Genomic DNA, 19,835 nt, shown 5'->3' with positions numbered 1-19,835 from the left:
TTTTGTATCCATGTTCTGGCCAATTACAAAACCAATATGTTACACGTATTACAAGAATAGAGCAGAAGAAAACGTCTTTCCGGTTAGAGGGCTCAAGTCACATATTAGCTTCCTGTTTCAAATGAGAGTAAACAAAAGCACCGTGGTTTTCGGCAAAGTGCGTAGATACCCATACATGTTTAAACCTCACACAAATATATAAAACTTATTTGCAAAAGATCAGAACATAGAGAAGACAATGCTTGATTTTCTTTAGTGTGTCACCTAAATTCCCTGCTCCAGAAAATAAAGTATTTGTCTCGCTAACTCAGAGTTTTAAATCTATTTTCATGGTATTCACCAATATTTCTTTAGAAAAGCTTTGAACAGGTTAAGTTGTGATTCTGACTCACCTCACGATCCAACAGTGCAGGTGACACCACGGTCACGATGTCTCCCTTTTCAGGATCAATGTAAAACATATTTGGAGACGGCTTGTCCGGGGTCTGTTTTAGGATATTGTATCGTAGCAAAGCATTTTCTGTTGTTGGGTCATCAGCATCAACAGCAGTCATGCGCATTACAATGGTACCTTAAAGAAAGAGGACATTGTTGGAACAAACGTGTAAAGGACACATCCAATACGATCATGCAGACATCATTTTCTGTATTGCTTACAAGTTCAAAAAGCCTGCCAATTTAGCAGGGACGTCATTTCACCAAAATGCCAGGGATAGCGAAAGTGACATCACATGACCCTTGACCTAAGATGGCATCACAGGAAGTGATGGCATTTGACCCCACCCAGAGGGGACATCACGGAAAGCAATGGAACATGGCCTTTTACCCCTTGACAAAACGGGAAGTGGCAGCACACAGCATTGGTTCTAAGTACACTATGACAAATATTTCTACATTTCATACAAGAATGGATCACCAAATCTATCAGCAGAAAAAAAAAAAAAAACATGCTATAACTTCAAGTTGCAAAAAGCAAAATACATAGTCCGAAATGGATGCTTATTCTACTCTAAATCATTTTTGGAGGATTTTGTCAGCATTGTGAATTTGAAGTGTATAAGAACAGACTAAATCAGTGACTCGCCCCCTCAAGTGTGCTTGAAATAAACCTTTAATGAGTCTAGCAATTATTGTGTAAATTTCCAGAAAGACAAATTATTTGTTATTCCTATTATTTTTTATTTAGGGTCACTGTTCAAAGTGTCACACTTGTGGAACCCCCTGAACAAGGAAGCCAGGCACTCTAGAAACAAAGAGCCACATGGCATTGGCCACAGCCCAGGAGCTTAAAAAAAACGTTTTATATTTTTTTTAGAGGTAGCAAGGGAGACCTCAGGGATCCCAAATGAGACCCCTGGCGACCCCTAAATGACGTCCCTGCCATTTAGTATATCTAAAGTGCATATCTGATAATTAGGGCTTGAAGTGGGCTGTGGTGGCTCAGGAAAGAACCCTCATTGACTCCAACAACTTCTCCCAAACTGGAGAGCTGCCAGGGTACCATCAATCACCCATAAACTGCCAATGAGATTTTGCCTGAGTCTGAAAGCACATTTTGGGAGGGAGACTCATGGAAAGCGAGGGAAAATGTTTGTTTTATTTACAAGCTCTGAGAAGCAGTTATGGAAATTAGACTGACCTCTGCTCAAGCAGAACAGCCAAAGTCTAACATCCTTACGCTGACACCGTCCAAATATGTACATATGGTTTTTCTGTTACAGATATTAAACTGATAGGGCTAATGTTGAAACACATGAAATTGGCAGAGATCCCAGTGTGTTTTACATCCTCAGAAGGATATCAAGCTGGAATCATTATCCCAATCATATTTTCAAATGAAAAATGATGTGGTCATTCCTATGTTCCGCAAATGCTTTTTGATAGCATGCAAACCACCAGGAGACCACATCTTTGCTATTTCTTCCGACGCTCCATTCTCCTAGGTAATTCTTCTGCAGAGTCATGGTCGGTCACTCTCTAATTAAATTGTTTATATACTGAGAGAGATAGTGATACCTTTTCAAACCTCAGGGAAATTATGCAGATGCATTTACAATATGCATGCTGGATGCATACAATGTCATCTAAGATCATGTTGAGAAAGCAAAAAAGGTTTTGGGCGTTTTATGGTGGTTTGTTTAGGTCAGGTGGCCCGCTCTTTATGCATGCTCATCACTTATAATGCCATGTCCAACATTCAGGTATTTCGTCCTTGTTAGAGCCCCCCCCTCGATTTTGCATCCTACTTAAAGCACGCCTGATGGGCGCTCAGCCAATCAGGTTGGTGGAAAAGCAGGTAAGAACACACTGTGTACCACCTACATTTTCCAGCAACCTGAGGCCCTTCCTCGAGTGGCACCATCTTGATTGCGAGAAGGCATACATGTCCCCATCCCCACTTCCAAAGACAACCCACACCCTTTCCCGACCCCAGTCCTTGCCTCCTCATTTACGTGCAGCATCAGAGCTTTGTGCTCCGGTGCCACCGCTCCTCCCGCCTACCACCACCATAGAAATAGAAAAGAGGGTATCATTTTTTGTGTGGCAGCAGCCATCTTGTTTTTTGTTTTTTTTTTAGAAGAGATTGGGCTTGTGGAATACACGTGGAGACAATCTCCCATAAAAAATGTTTTAAAAAAAAATATTCACACCCTTGTCAAACCGTGGGTAATGAATAGCAATCACTTCCGTTCCAGGGCATGGACAGGGGCATTAACAGCTCTGAGCCCTTGCAAGGCCCTCCATTCGCTCGGGCCTCCTTAGGCTCAGGCTGATGGGCTGTTACTGGCCATGTATACCCCCCTTGGCAGTAGTGATTGCTACAATATCTTCCAAATATATTTCCCCATTGAGCAGATTTGCTGTACTCTTTCTGAATATCTCGTGCTTCCCCATAGGCTTTTTTTTGCATGATATGTGCATCTTTCATATCAGCACCCTAAGTGTGAGAATGTCACTGCCATTAGTGTGATTTTGACATGAATGCTCAACTGGGCTTTTAGTTGTAAACAATCACTATTATACTTAATAATTAAAAAGTATCAAAATGTACAGGTTTGGATATAAACGGTGAATGTAAAGTTACCCCCACTTCCCACTCTACTTAACATGGTTTATGTTTCTCTCTAAGGGGACGAAGTTTGATTGTGTTTCATATGGAGGCCGTAATCCCGATTAGACCATTGATCCACCTTGGTTTGCTCTACTGGGCATTAGCATGCCAACGGTTGATGCTACTCTATTAGTCGGGCTCGGGTGGTACTCATCCGCAGGCTGCCAGGCTTTATTTACCTTGAATGGTAAATGTGGTAGTCCTTTGTTTGGCTCAGCATGCAGGTGCCGGGCATTCGCCTAATGCAATGGGAAGACATGTTCTCAGAGGAAATCCTGAGAGTGGGTAAACTCAAGTGATGCTGATGTGATTGGTTTTGTTCACTTGCAGTGCCTTTCCACACCAATGGGGGGCTTCCATGATGGCTCCTTTCTCTTGCTAAGGCATGATTTAAGACTGGAAACATGGACACTATTGTGCAGAGGTTTCATGGCGAGCTGCTTAAATCTTTCATAGAATTATAAACCTTGAAGGAGTCAGAAAATCGTATCAATGTCAATATGTTGGTGCGAAATTTTAGCACCTGAAAGGGATAATTTTGAAAGTTTTGCACTCCTCCATTACAATTTTGTATCCCCATGTTCGTTTTTTTCATGATATTGTTATAATTGGAAAAACATATAAGGTGGCGGGTGGGACTGGCCTTATTTCTGCCTCATTAACCTGCGCTTTTCACGCCCAGGACAGGTTGCACTATTTAAGACAACATCTGCTATTACCCATAAGCACTTCCTATTTTTGATGATCAGATGACAGGATAGATTTGAAGCACTAGAAAAGGATGAATAGATGACATGAGTTAGTCCTCCTATGCATATGTAATCAGGGGGCCCATTATGCTCCCAGAATAGAAGTCACCATGAACCATCAGGATTGTTGCTTTTCACGCCCAGGACATGTTGCACTATTTAAGACAACATCTGCTATTACCCATAAGCACTTCCTATTTTTGATGATCAGATGACAGGATAGATTTGAAGCACTAGAAAAGGATGAATAGATGACATGAGTTAGTCCTCCTATGCATATGTAATCAGGGGGCCCATTATGCTCCCAGAATAGAAGTCACCATGAACCATCAGGATTGTTGTGTGTACGCATTGAGTATATCCACCAATGCCTGCTGACAGGGAGTTATCAGTGCCATCATTGAGGATACAGATAGATGACAAGAGAAACGCTGCTCAGCAGAAACCAAATTAGACACATGTTGAATATCTCAGTGACATTGTCAGCCAATGGCATTGTTTGGTGTAGGGACTGAATTATCCAATCATAGTTCATGAAAGATAAGAACATGGTAAATTGCTAGCCTCCCTCCTCCCGAAAGAGTATCACACTATTTGCCAGCAGCATTCCATATTGTCTGGGTTTGAGACCCATGCTGCAACTGTAGCAACAATGTTTACAAGTCTTTCAAAGTTCTGTATGTTTAAAATATGACATTATCAGACCCTTTAGAGGGCATCGTGCAAAACATTAGCTATGTCACAAAAACGTATTTAACTATTGCCTGTGTGTCTTATCTGTGTACATGTAGACACGTTTGCTAAGCGGGGACGACAGCAGTGTGCATGTTATATGTAAAAGAAAATGGGGCATAAGAGCAAGAGCGTTACCATTCTGAACAGTACACCAGTGTGGCTGTATTTCACAACTCAGACAAGGGCAACAGCTGAAAATGAGTGCATGACTAACAGGAATAGTGAGAAGAATTGCTCCCAGGGTAATTTCTGCCACTTGGCCTAGTTCCCATATGAAGCAATGGAATTGCCATGAAGTGGAGCGGTAGTCCCGGGGGAATATCCTGCAGCTCACGCTTTACTTTTCCCAAATTCGTAGATGTTTCCTAGGACATTTCAACTTAAAGAGTGCATTTGCTAAGATTACATTCACAGACAGCCTTTGATAAAGGTTTCATAAATAAGAAATAAGGCCTAAAAACAGAGGTCGAAGTGGGCGGGAGCGGTCGGGAACTGTGCTCCTATACTTTTTATTTTTCAGTTTCACTGTTCCTATACTTTTATTTTAAAAAGAAACTGTTCTGGAATGGTTTAGCTTTAAAATAAAAGTGTAGGAAGAAGTTGAGGCCTGCACTTCAGTGCACTGTACTGACCATTCCCTTAAATACCAGGTGTGTTTGTTTGGGGTTTTGGACTGTGTGTGGGAGGGGGCACAGCGATGGGGTTTGTGAAGAGTGGGGCAGACCGGAAAGGAACATAGCTCCACTACTTCTATTCGTACACTTCGACCACTGCCTAAAAACGAGAATGGAGGTCGCTTCATAGCAACCAATGTATACACCCACCAAGTGAATACTTGATTGCCCTTAGCAGGGCTCTATTCCAATGCTGTATCTGCTTAAGGAAACTCATATCATGTCCAATGTGTATTTTGGATGGTACAGCTGGCTAGACCCAGTGGGCTTATTTTACTTTGTGGGGGTTCCATGCTTCCAGTCAAGGGCGAACTACAGTTGCTTTTCACCTCACCAATAAAAGTTCGCTAAATTTGGCAGGTAAACTGATCTGCACACATTTAAACATGGACTAAATTCAGAGCAGTTTCTTGACTAATTGCATTGGGAAAACAATTCTAACAATTCTTGGGCGTTTGCATTAGGTTTTCCAGAGAGTTTCAGGGCGCATATTTCAACTCGTTTTCCTTTGGTTTAAAATCTTCAACACGCATGTAGATTCTACGTTGAACTTGTGTTCACCACAAACATTTAGAAAAGTTGATCAGCCATACTCGCTTGTCAAAAAAATAATGTATTTATATATTCATATTTGCGGTGTTAGAGCCCTATATGACCCATCCTTAATTGGACATAGGGCACCTATAAATACGGACACCACTAGCACGCCATGAACAATATGAGCACACTTGGAAAAATACAAGTGCAACACAATTCAGCACAATGAACAAGAAACACTAACATCACGCAAACATTATTTGTATAATGATAATGGCAGAATAGGACTGAGAACAATAAGAGTCTAGTACACACATGACCAATACGTGCAGACGGATCTATGTGATTATCGTGAAGGCCGAAAATGGCGACTTTTTTTTAAACCACCTTACACCACATGTTATGCAGGGGAGACCCCCCAGTCCTCCCCCATATTAGTATTATATTCTATACCCCTCCACATACACATGTAATTATGAGGGCGACATTTGTATACGATTCCCGTGCAGACTAGACACACACAGAGCATAACTCAGCACAATTTCCATAAACATGTATCACATGCCTAATGGTGGAACACGATTGATCAGAATTGACCCAGATGACATGAGCAACTAATAGGCACACACAACAATCCTGCATAGAATACAGTCCATGTCAATAGTGACATGTAATATGTATATATTCATACGTGTGCAGAGAAAGCATTGTATATGTTTTTACTAACAATATTGGTTTATACAAGGTCAAACCATGAACAAGATCACACCACTCTAAAAACAAGTGCAAATAAGATGCACACATTGTTAATGTACTTGCAGAATATATGAATACTTGCTTTCACATGTGACGCCCGTACAACCAAGGACACCCCATGACCAACATCACCAAGCACAGAATAACATGTGCAGATAACACCCACTTAACATGCATCTAAACTGTAATGAAAACAAATAATACAGCACCTGTGTACGTACATCAAAATACAACACACTCATACGTAGACAAACACAAATCATTAAAAAAGAACAGGCAAACACACAAATAACGAAATAGAGGACATTAGTTAAATGTCTACCGATAAATAGGTAAAGTTTACAAACCTTCAGAATACAATGTTAAGTTACAAACACTCACAGAAAGGCTAACCAAAATCTAAAGTCTACAAAGGTTGTGAATGCCAACTATAAGGAAGGTCATGGGATACCTGGCTGATGAACGAGGGGTGAACACACACCTATGGGGGTTACACCTTGGTAAGTGTGTACACGTTACTGTACATGAATTCTGACAAAAATGTATCAGGACAATTGAACAAGGACAACGCAGACAATATAAGAGTCTGACTGTTATATTGTCTGCATTGTCCTTGTTCAACCTCACATTGTTTTGATGTATATGTGCTGATTATTGCATGCTATCACCTCACTAAATCCACTGGTCTCCTTCCCAAGGACCCCTCAGTGGATGTGTAAGCATTGGAAACACGTTACACATATTTGAAATTTGTCACTTACAAACCGATTACTATACCTGAAAAATGTGTAAATACTGTTGTACCTTGTGTAACTCCGAGTTAAGTGTATCTACAAACACATAAACTGCAGTTTTATTAAAAATCTGACTGCAGTACTCAGAATTGTCCTGATACATTTTTGTCCGAATTCATTTACAGTAACGTGTACACACTTACCAAGGTGTAACCCCCATAGGTGTGTGTTCACCAGTAGTAACGGTGTTGGAAATACCAGCAAACCCCTCCATGTAGTCCAATGAGACTCTATGGAATGGGGATTAATTACCCTTTCCACCACATGTAATATTGCAGGAATTATGAGATATCAGTCAGCAGAAATGGTAGGTCAGTTGATCAGTTTCCCGCCGGAATAACCAGCGGGATATTGGAAAACTTAAGGACTCCCATTGTCTAAAAATAACTATATCCCTAATAGGAAGTAATTCACACTACCAACTACTAAACATATACAACACCAGTACTTCTAAACACTCTTTCTAAATATAAGCACGTTTAGATATTTGCTAAAACACCACCTATAAACTGAAACTATTGCATTAGATCACTGCTAGGGAGAAATGGCTTATGGGGAGTGACCCAAAGCCTGTTGTTTGACTGTGTTACCACCCATTGGCTTTACATGGCCATGCTAATCCCTATGGCCATTCCTGCCCACTTCCTACCCCTCTCTGCCCAAAACTCATCCTATTGGGATCTCTCTGTGCTATCTTTATCAAGCCTTACTATCATACTGTGTAATATTGAGTGCCTGATTTACAAATATGTTTTATAATGGTTCAACCCCATTGAAAAACACTTTGTGAATAAGGCCGCCAGTGTTTTTTCAAAGATGCCTTCTGAAAGTCAATTACTTATTTGGAGCTGAAAATAGGCTACTGGTGAAATTAAAAAGTCATGACCAAGTCTGCCTTCAGCCACTCAATGTATAAGCACCCTGCATGTTCTTCACAGAATTACTGTTACATACAACAGTTTTGGCTTGTGTGTACGTATTACATATTTGCCAGGCACTGCATAACATGCCCATGTACTCAAATTAATACCACTAAGGCAGTGAGTGGAAAATGTCTTTCCCATGCCTACACAAAAGCCAAAACTATTGGCACTGCCAATGCTTTTTTGGTTTGCCTCTGTGTTTGGCTGTTTTATGTTTACATGTCTGCTTATGTGCCTTTCTTTTGAGCTACCTATTTCTCTCTTTGTCCACATGCCCATAGTTTCAGCTGTTCGTGAGCTTGGGCCGGTGTGTATGTGTGAAGGCTTCTTTGAGAAACTCACTGCAGAATAACAACCTCTGTGAAGAGATAGAATTCGATTCACTGTCCATCTTATACATCTGGACTAGAGTATTAAAAGGAAACGGGAATTTGTTCAAGCGGAAACAAGAAAAAGAAGCCTGGAAATAGAAAAAGTGTGTTTTAGAGACATATTGTGAGGGAGGAAGGATCACGCATCCAGGATACAGAGAGAGTGTGAGGAGAGGGGCCAGAAAGAACAGAAGAATACGCATGCTGATGGCCCACGGATCTCCATTTATGCGTATTTCTGTCTCTGTAATAATGTAGAAAGCAAGGGTGGACAATCATATTCTGAAATCTCAGTGGATAGGACCAGAGGCAATCCTCAAATTTCCTTCGGAACACTTTTTATACACAGGAGAAAACAATGTAATCTTGTATTGCACGTATGCTATCCTCATTTGGTTACAGTGCAGCTTGCGAGATAGCCCGCTTCCACTGTTTAGCTTCATCTCCCTTTCTTTCTCACTTGAAAACAAAGCTGTGTGTGCTGACCTTGAAATTAGGTTTTCCAAGATTCTGCTTCGCTGCCACTCCAGGCAGAGGTACACCCTTGAGAAATACCAGAGTGATCTGACAACATGTTGGTTTTGCACAAAAGTGATTAAAGTCCAGGGCGGACAGAGAGCAGGACTCTTCCTGCTCAATGCCTCCGACGCCTCTCATCACCACAGGAGGACGAGTGAGCTTTACAGTCCTGATGCGGAGGGAAGAGCAGGGTATGCCATGCCATGCTTTAGGAAGGGCTGGTAACAGTCTCACACAATGCATGCTCTATGTGTGGTACATTAAACATACATATTAAAAAAGCATACACTTATATATAAATGTACTTTGGCTTGGAGGACAGATAGAGTCGAACCAGCAACCCCACTTAGATGCCACAATTCCACAATTGCCCCCATTCCGCATGCAGGCTGATGGTCCAAAGTAAAGTAGGCTCCATTAAGGGCTAAGGTCGTCTATGTTTGTCCTTAATTCCCATGAGGAATCCTTGTAGGCTCCGCCCACTCCAGCAGTTTAGTGATTGGCAAGGCAGCCATGCTCTTTGAGGCAGCCCTTAATGTCCCTGATGCTGTCAGCTGGCACAATGTTGGCACCGAGCAGGGATCTGTCTGTAATTCTGGAACCTGACTGTGATACCAATAATAAGGGGATTTAGCCCGGATACCTTGCACTTAAAGAAATACTTTTCCAATCGCGGTTTCCCAAGGATTTTGTAATCTTTATTAAGTGATAGGGGTGCTCAACAAGCCAGAATTACCCAAGTGCTGCGCAAGATGAATCAAAATCTAGGGCCCAAACTCTCGGTCCTGTGACACCAATGATAATGCTGACAAATATGAGTGGTCAAAGGGTGGTAGCTGCCATGTAGACAGCAAGACCCATTCCCATGCATGATTGGAGACGGAGGAATGAGGGGGGTGAGGTCTGGACTGTGCTGGACCTGCTAATGCCCGCAAGAGTTCAGCCTGCGTCGACAATGCCTTCATGAATGGGAACCTTTATCTCCTGGTCTCAATACACTTCAGAACAAGAACAGTGATGACCATGAGATTGTAAACACAAAACTGGGGTAATACAAATGTCTTGATCAGGTCTGCATTCAGTCACTCGATTTAAAAGCACCCTGCCTGTCTTTCGCTGCAGTCCTTTAAAAACAAGCATTGGCAAAGCCAACCGTTTTGGCTTTTGCATAAATATTAGGCATTTGCCAGGCACTGCTATTAGCGGCTAAGGTACTCAAACCATGTTGCACCTGGTACCATCAACGGCCAGCTAATACCAATACAAAAGTGCCTTTCCCATGTCTACATGAACGCCCAAAATGTTAGCATTGCCAATGATTTGTTTTGCTTTACCCTTGATGCACAAGACAATGCTTGAAGGATAAAGCAAACATACTACCTGCTTAAATTGGCCCACATTGAATTTAGGCCATTCTAGCCAGTAATAATACTTATGGTGCACAGATAGCCTGGACATACTTTCTGTGGCATGGCATGTTTACTGGCTGGGAGTCCGTATGTGGTAATACTGGCATATATTGATGCAGCCTGCATAGAGATACATGGGAACAACCAGCATGAATATGTTTTTATACCAGCATATGTTGTGTGGAAAGGCGGCAACACATGTATTGGAACCTTTTCCTGTTCACTGTTTGTGATTTGCAACTATTGGGATTTTCCATGTGCTTCCATACAAAACCAATTGCAAACGGTATGGATTTCTAGCAAATTTTGCAAAGAAAGTGCTGGAAAATGATAATTTTAACCCAATATTTCAAACATTCTTGCGAGTGAGAACCCCCCTCAAGCAACCCTTGTTCAATGTGGGCTCCCTCACTGTGCTCTCTTGATCCTTTATAATTGGCACAAACATTTAAGCCTCTTAAATTCAGAAATGTATCAGCCTCCACTGTACATCATCTATCTTTCACTGTGTATGATGTGTGTTTTAATGCGCACACAGGGGAAGGGTGCTCCTTAATGCTGGCGTCAGGCACCACATGCGTCATGCCATCCTATATATATTAATGCATTTGATACAAAAGTTAGTCTGGCATAAACCTTTCTTCAGTAGAGTAATCTAACTTTGCTGTAGTTGATTTGCATTTGTAGTAATTAACCATATTTGGGATCCTTCAAACAAACTGAAGGGGAGATGTATTGAGTCTCCTGTTTGCAGAGGTGCCGCTGCTGTCCCAGTGCACAAAATTGTAATTGGGCCTCATCGAATATTTTGCCCCAGGCCTCACCGCATCTTGTGATAGCCCTGCAGTGGTGTGGGACGGTCCTCTGTACCCCAGCCACAGCTGAGGATGGGCCGAGTTGGGACCAATTTCAGGCTTCTGAACAGCTAGAAGAAGCAGCCCCAGTAAGTACAACAAACATGCAGCCCCATTTTGTACCAATCAAGATGTGTTGGCGTTTCCCGGATAGGCAATTGCCTGTGACTCATTGCATATCAATTGTGAATAACTCAGGCGGCACGCCAATGTTTATTCTGCTTTGCAGCATTATGCCACTAACAAGGCTGGTCGTGTGATCAAAATGTAAAAGCGTCCTCTTTGCAAATCAGGAATGGCTTAGCATTTCGCTGAAGTGCCTGCTGCATGTGTTGCTAATCTGCGTGGTGCTGATTTGTAGTGGCTGCTAAGCACAGCTGTGCCATTTATCACAGGAGGAAATGTGTTTTCAAAACACGGAAAACATGACCTCCTACGTGGCTTCTCATTGTAATCAGTTGTTCTACGGAGGGGCCCTTCTCTGTGTCTCCAGATGGAGCGAACGTTCGGGTTACAGCGAAGCAGTCCTGCCTGGGAAGTTTGCGAGCGGAGGAGTGTTGCTAGGTCTGGAAAAGATCTGGGGCTAGGCTAATGTCGGGACTCGGGGCTAGCTAGCCTTTTGCGTGCAGCCCCTGAACATCTATCCGGGGCTACGACCAAAAGACCCGGGGCTGTAGCCCCCTCACCCCCATATCCCCCAGCAACGCCTGGGTAAGTATGAAAATACTACCTGTTTAATGTATTCCAAGAATACAGAGTGCAGTCAACTCTAATATTCTGTAACCGCACTCACGCCTGGCTTTACTCCTCAATCATTGAGCAGATCTTAAGCCGCAGCGCTGTATTTCTAATTCTTGACCAGGTGCCAGACGGTTACATGTCATGTCAGGTGCCAGAAGGTTACATGTCACGTTACCACACATTTTATGAAAAATCCACTTATAATAAAACTTTAATAACGAAAAATATAACAATTACATTTTTGTTTTTTGTTTTTTTGGGTTTAGGGGGTCCCCCAAAACCACTGTTTCACACCGCTAAAAACCCACCCCAACCCTTTTCCCCCACGATTGAATCCTTACCCCACGCCCGCATACATTTTCGTTATATTTTACGTTATAAAAGATTCAATATATATATATGCATTCTTCATAACATGTTCGCCATAAAGACTGTATACCGTGCCTGACTACCCTGTGCCAAAAAAATAAAAAAAATAAGCAATCTATTTGAGAAACACTTTTGCTACTTTAATAACAGGTAAGGGAGCAAACAGGTTTAGCTCCCAAGCTGTATTATGTAAATATGGTGAATATGTTTGCACAAGAGTAAAAACGAAGCTACTTTTTGTTTTACAATGCTTGCAGTGTAACAGAAGAAAGACATGTAAAAGAATTAAAACATGTATGTTTATGTTACGCTACAAACATGGCATGGACAGCATTCTGTTTCTTGTTTGCCCTACTTCAAACATTTTTTATACGATGCTGCATGGAACCAAACATGTTTGCTCCATGCTGTATTACCTAAACAGCAAAACTGGTGCTAAGCGCATTTGCTTGACTTTTGGCGCCGGGGGAAATGTTGTTTACTCCAGTCATAGAACATTATAACGAAATCACAGGTGTGCACCCGATTTGAAGGCATTTCTTTTTACAAACATTTTTTCTCTCTGTTTCCAAACTCATGCTTTGGGACTGAAACCTCTGTGTATTTTTTTAAACATATTTTAAAATTTCAACAAACCACAATCTTGCTCGAAATGTCAACTTTCAGAAGGGGGAATCGGCCCCGAAAGTGCTATTATTTATTTTTATTTTTTTTAAATGTATTTATTGTGATATAGTTTAGTTTATAAACTTTACACAAAATACAAATGTAAATATCTTATAATACAAACATAAAAGTACAAATAAAAATCACATTAAGCATAATTTTTAAAACAGCAAACAGCAAATATATACCACATAATTACCTATGCAGCCAATCCTATCTACAAATTATTCAATTGAAAACTATTACTTAAAATGTTATATCCAGTCTGCCTTCAATCCTCAGCCAGATGGTATGCAGAGCAATCAGCAGGCGCTTATTGTTAGTATTAACACAGTGATTCCAGAACAGATCGTCCTTAATGTAGTTCCTAGAATGGACAAAGCCATCGAGCAGAGGGATAAAAGTGCTAGCCATCTTAGGGCATTCGGTCAAAAGATGCTTTGCTGTCTCCAGCTGATCTTGAACTTTACATAATCGCTGTTATTTGATTGAGCTTGTTTCTGATTGGCTAGCCAGGTCTACCTCGCCGTTCAGGGTCAATGACATTGACACCCTGACAAGGCCTTGCAGCAGCATCTCACAGTGTTGGCCAGTGATAGGTTACTCTTTCAGCCTCTTCACTACTTGCTCTGTTGCAGGGTTTGTTTCAGTACCCGAATATGTACTGTACAATGCCAGGCACCATTTCAATATTTCAAAACAATCCTCCCTGAAAATGGCGTCTGGCTGGATGTTTACCCAATCTGGCATACCCCCGTGAAGGAAGGCGCTGCCTAGAAACAGACCCGTCTAAAACCAACCCTGACTCGACTCTCAAAGAGGCAGCACCGCCACCCTCAACATCACAGGTCCACCCTCTGCCTTTTAAAACACGTATCTCTTTCTCTTGCCAATTCCATGGATGAAGAGTGAAGACCACCTGTCCTCCTGCCTGGTGATTCTTACACCATGTCCAGGACTTTTGGAAGCTTTGTGAAATATGTTTGCACCATCCTGTCTGTTCCTATATGCAGCCAGCAACCCCTTAGAGGCGCACTGCCAATGCATCGCTTACAGGCGCCTATATCTCTATGAAGCCTCACTTTCCTTTTACAGGCAACCACGCATGCCTGGACTCAACTCAAGGAAGAACGGTACACGAGGCAATGAATGTTCATTGGCCACATAATAAATACATATATAGTAATTGAAAAGGCAGGAAAACCTCATTACTTCTTGAAAGATTTGCAGATGTCATACACATTCAAACATGAGAGATTTTGTTGGAAAGCAGTGAGTGTGTAGACAGAGGCGGGCTGGGGTGAGGGTGGAGGGCACGTTCCCCAAAGGTTGGCTGCGCTGTTGCGTCCTGGGCCAGAGGTACAATACCACCAACACATTTCTTAAAAAGAGAATCTCCTACATGATCTAGCTTGCCTCAAAGGACTCGAGTGTTGCACGGCCCGCTCTGCTTCCGTGTAGATGACGTGAGGCATTCGTGTTGATGTCTGCAATGTTGCAGTTGTGCCTGAGTGGCCCTCACATAGTGGCCCACATGGTGAGTGAGAAAGAGAAGAGAACAGGCCGCACACACATGTTCACACCGCCCAGTAACAGAGTACGCAGTTGATTGACCGATTCTGTGAACCTGGTTGGTAATGTCGGCGCTAATGGGGCACTTACACAATTGGTCTGTTGCTATCCTGAGCAGCTTTTCACGGGTTCTACTTGCCAGTAGAGTAAGCGTCCGCATCTTATTAGAGCTTGTCCTCGGTTTCATTCTGGAGCATGCTGCCCCTATCCTCTGCTGAATTTCTTGGTCACTGATGGGATCATTATCAAAAGAGTTCATTTGTGCATTGAATATCACCCATGCATGTTATGATAGAGTCAAGGAAATGGATGTTGAATTGTGTGCGGTTCTCTCTTTTAAGTACAGTTCAACAACCTGCACAGAAAGATGTAACACGCACGTGTTCATTTTTACTACACTACAAACTAAGGGGGCAGTTCAGAGTTGGTCGATTCCAGCGGGGACGTTTCTGAAAACCTCCCCATTTTAGAGTTCACCACTCACAGAAGGGGTATTTCTGGAATATTCCAGAGGTATTTCAGAAATACCACCATCATAGGTGGTAACATGAAAACGTATCCAATCTGCAGGAGGGAATGGATTATGTACAGTAGTGGTCCATACAACTACTGTATATTTTCATATGCACAAGAGGGTCTATTCAGGCCCTTTTATTCATTCCATGGGTAAGGTGGTGAAAGGGGGGCACAAGACATGCCCACATTTCCACCCTCTTTCTGTGGCCCTTTGTAAAATGTTTCACTATGTTGAAAGAAAGCACTCACTCTTCCTTCTGTACAGTAAAATAGAAGTTTAGAAGAAATCGGGGCAAATTGTATTTTTTTACCTTCAACTCTTTGGTAGAGGTAAAAACAGGTGGATTTTGGTCAAAAAGGCAGTATACCATTCTGACGCTGGTATGTCTGTGGGATACCCCTGGTGGTATTTGATTGAACCTGAATGGGACAGATGGCAAAATGCGTGTTATTTGTCAAACACAGTATGGGCCTCATTACACGGTAGGCAGTAAGGGTTTACCGCTACCGGTATTTTACCGGTACCGGTAAATCCTTACCGCCTTACTACGAGGTCCCTTTGCGGGTTGGGGAATTTAACGCCTGCTTTTTGCAGGCGTTAAAAACCAACCCGCAAAGGGACCCAGGGATCTAATTACATTACCGCAATGTGCGGTGCCGTAATTAGCGTCTTCCCCATTCCCATTATGCCCTATGGGGCAAAAATGGGAATGGGGAAGGGCAATGGTGGAAGGGGGAATTACCGCCCCGCCAACCTTGGAATGGGGCGGTAATTCCCCTTTCCACCAAGGCGGTGCCGGTATTTTACCGGCATGAACCATGGCGCTAATAGCACCATGGTTCTCCGCCTACCGTGTAATGAGGCCCTATATTTTACCATTAACGCCCAACTCTGAATGGCACCCCTAATTATGTGATGGTGTTTCTTGGTTTTGTCAGGAACACTCGTATGTGACATGCAAGTCAAATGATTCAGATATTTAGATACATAGTTGCATGAACGCAAGCACATCTTGCCACATAGACTTTACACACACACACATACACACAACACATTGGGCCTCATTACACGGTAGGCGGAGGACCAAGGTGCTATTAGCACCTTGGTCCATGCCGGTAAAATACCAGCACCGCCTTGGTGGAAAGGGGAATTACCTCCCTATTCCAAGGTTGGCGGGGCGGTAATTCCCCCTTCCCCCATTGCCCTTCCCCATTCCCATTTTTGCCCCATGGGGCTCTATGGGAATGGGGAAGGCGCTAATTACGGTGCCACAAATTGTGGTACCGTAATTAGCACCCTGGTCCCTTTGTGGGTTGGTTTTTAACGCCTGCTAAAGAGCAGGCGTTAAAGTACCTACCCGCAAAGGGACCTCGTAGTAAGGCGGTAAGGGTTAACGGTCACCGGTACCATTACCGGTGACCGTTAACCCTTACCACCTTCCGTGTAATGAGGCCCATTCACTTCATACACTCACTGAGCAATGAGGGGAGTGGGCGCATGTGAAGTAAGGGAAGGGAAATGAGCTATGGGCAAGGGATGGAACAAATGTGGAATAGAGGTCTAAAAGGTAATTGTATAGATGGGGGTGATAGGGCATCATGGATGGGGTTCAGGGTAAGTACACTGGAGAAGGATGGCTCAGCTAGAGCTCACCTCTACCAATGTATTCTCTAGCATCCTCTACGTTTGTCTTAAACCAAAGATGAGCAGGAATGAGGTGGAATGGGAAGAGATATAGCCTGCTGTCAAATTGCATAGTGGGAGACAAGGAAACCTGGGCTCAAATTCCAGCTTTCATTTAACAAAATTACATTTTCCTGGTGAAATAATTTTACTAGGTTTTTGGTAGATGGGGGAGGTTCCCTGGGGCTTGGGACTTTAAGAAACCACAAACATGAACAGAAAAAAAACATGTTGCATTAAAGGAAAGTAATATCTATAATGTCTAATATGAATACTTGAGAATGTGTGGGAGGGGAGAGGATGGTATTGAGTTTAGTTGTTCTGGGTTTTGGGGCCACATCATGGTGAATTTGAGCCACTGAGCCATGGCCGAGAAAAGTGTACTTGCCACAATGCTAAGTTGAACGCCTTCCTCGTTTGTATGTGACAAATTGATGTGGCTTAGCAGGAGTAGAAGGATGAGTAGGGGTAAACTGACCCACTCAGCCCTCACACTTCTACAAACCAAAACACAATGCAATTATAAAGGTAACAGAGGGATAGTTAAGAGCTATACCGCCTTCACCTTTTGTGGTAATGTGCACTTAGAGAAGGCTGTACTCTTAAGAGGGTGGTGAAGGTGAACCTGTAGTGACCCAAACAACACAGTAACACAGTCCAACAAAAGGAAATGTCCAATCAAGGTTTTAGAAAACTATAAACAGTTTAATTAAATGCACCATATGCATGTAAAACAAAAAGAGAACACTTCACAAAAACCCACCCTAAAGGAAGAACAGAGGAGATGCAACAGACTGTAGAAAGTAGCACTCTGAGCGTGGTACCAGAGGTGGTAGGTTGAACATGCAGCGATCATGATCTAACTAGTCTCTAGGGTTGAAGTGGACTGTACGGGCAGTTCAGAGTCAAAAGTACCTGGATTAATTACTTGGCGGGCTGACTCAGTGAGACCGAGTGTCGAACATGGATGCAAGATGATCAGGCTCAGTTCAACCATGTAGGATTGTGGAGGACCCAGCAGCAAGTGGGCGTTGAGTAGGGGTGGATATGAGTGACTCTGTGCGGTAGAATGGTGGCTCTTCAAAGAGGCAGGTCGGGTAGTCTCAGGAATGTCTCACAGTTGGCCAGGCTGAGTCAGGCTTTGGCCTCTGGGAGGGGTAGATGAGTTACACTCCAGCGGTTCAAGTCGGTGGGTGGTGGTCTTCAAAGTGGTGATCTTGGGTGCTTTGATGTGCGATCGATGAAGCAGCAGTTCAAGGGCTAGTTGGGCTGAGCCGTGGTTGTAACCCCAGTTAGAGATGATGAGTGTCTCTCTAGTGATTCGATCAGGCACCGGCATTGAGCAGTCACTTCGGGCCTACCAAGTAACGAGCTTTGGCTGGGACACAATGCTGTATCGAGCTGGTCAATGGTGCAGGCAAATCTTCAATTTGGTAGAGGAACACAGCAACCAGGGTCTGCGACCTCCCTCTTGTTCTGTGAGCTGTGAATAGGCAACTTTGGCATTTCTGGTTCTCCATTTGTGGTGAGGCCCTTTTAGCGGGACTCACGCATTGGATGATTCCTGTTCAGCATCTGCTCTCCCATCTTAGCAGATCCCAGTGCAAAGTGATCGGTCATTACCCACAGCAGAGATGACTCCTGATGTTCCCTAGGAGTGCTAGGGGGCAGATCCACCTCCTTCTTCACGTCAAATGGAGGGCTTTGGAGAATATAACTCTGCAAAAGGAAATCTAGTGTGGTCTTCAGAATGAATCTGCCGTCTTGAAGGGTCTGAGAGAAACTGAGTGAATCTCTTGAACATGCAAGAGACCCCTTTTTTAAAGGCACAAGTCTCCAGGTGATTGGTCTAAAGCTAGCCTGCTTTTGCAGACCAATTCCTGCTTCTGGCTGGAGAAAACTTTGCCCTGTTGATGTCACACCCAAAATGCTTTGCTCCAGAGGATGTGGATTATGATCTACATGCCGAGAGACTTCAGTCAGTTGCGGGCTGTTTGCCCAATGCCGTGCTCTGGATCTCTTCTTTTCTGGGGCCTGGGTCTGCACTAGTAAGCGCAGGCAATGTCTTTTCTACTCTTTCCTTCAGTACTAGCGGTGTTCCACAGGGGTCCTGCATTGCCCCGCTGTTGTTTAACATCTACATGATCCCCTTTTTGCTCCTGTTACTTGGCTTGGGTGTGTTAGTGGCAAATTATGCTGACGACACCCTTCTTATTTTCAAACTCTCAGGTACATACCTGGCGGACTAAATAACTTTGAATACCATCTACAGGACCGTTCATGTGTGGATGGCCGTCAATTCTTTGGTCCTAAACGCAAGTAAAACAGAGCTTCTTATTGTTGCTCCCAGCCAAAAGTTGAGATCTCTCTCAGGAGAGTATGCAAAGTTTTCAATCATGGACACGCCCATTGCTGTGAAACAAAAAGTAAAAACTCTTGCCGTGATTCTGGATGCAGAACTTTCCATGTGTCAACAAATGGCCACTTTAAGATCCTCCTGTGGTTTGATGAACAAATTACTACATAATATACAACCCTTTCTCACACAAGAGAATTTGGCGATGTTAACCTCAGTACTTATAAACACCTTTCTAGACTACTGCACATCCTGCTAAGTGGTGCCGTTTCTGTCATAGCGGCACTTCAGGTCTCCCAGAATGGTGCAGTATGGGCTGTTGCAGGTTTGGCTAGGCGCTCTCATGTCACTGTCGCCAGAAGGGGTTTACAATGTTTACCAGTGAAACATTGTATAACCCACAAAATTCTAACACTCACACATAAATGTGTGGTGAATGCTGCCCCTGAATATCTCAAAGTGCGCACCCAGCCATATGTTTCGAGTCGCTCTCTCAGA

The 19,835-nt window shown here is 43.1% G+C and overlaps 1 protein-coding gene across 1 annotated transcript in view; it reads right to left on the bottom strand.

The window, feature by feature from the left end:
* CDH13 (cadherin 13) overlaps nt 1-19,835 on the bottom strand; it is a 2,842,668-nt gene that overhangs the window by 1,054,081 nt on the left and 1,768,752 nt on the right. The window contains exon 7 of the mRNA XM_069638658.1: nt 393-571. Within this exon, the coding sequence (XP_069494759.1) occupies nt 393-571 (179 nt within the window). The remainder of the gene's footprint in view (nt 1-392; nt 572-19,835) is intronic.

Source organism: Ambystoma mexicanum, chromosome 1q (genome assembly GCF_040938575.1).
Source record: "Ambystoma mexicanum isolate Mex_15411 chromosome 1q, UKY_AmexF1_1, whole genome shotgun sequence".
NCBI classification, from domain to species: Eukaryota; Metazoa; Chordata; class Amphibia; order Caudata; family Ambystomatidae; genus Ambystoma; species Ambystoma mexicanum.
Note: the sequence above shows the minus strand (reverse complement) of the source record. Positions and strands in the feature narration are given on the sequence as shown.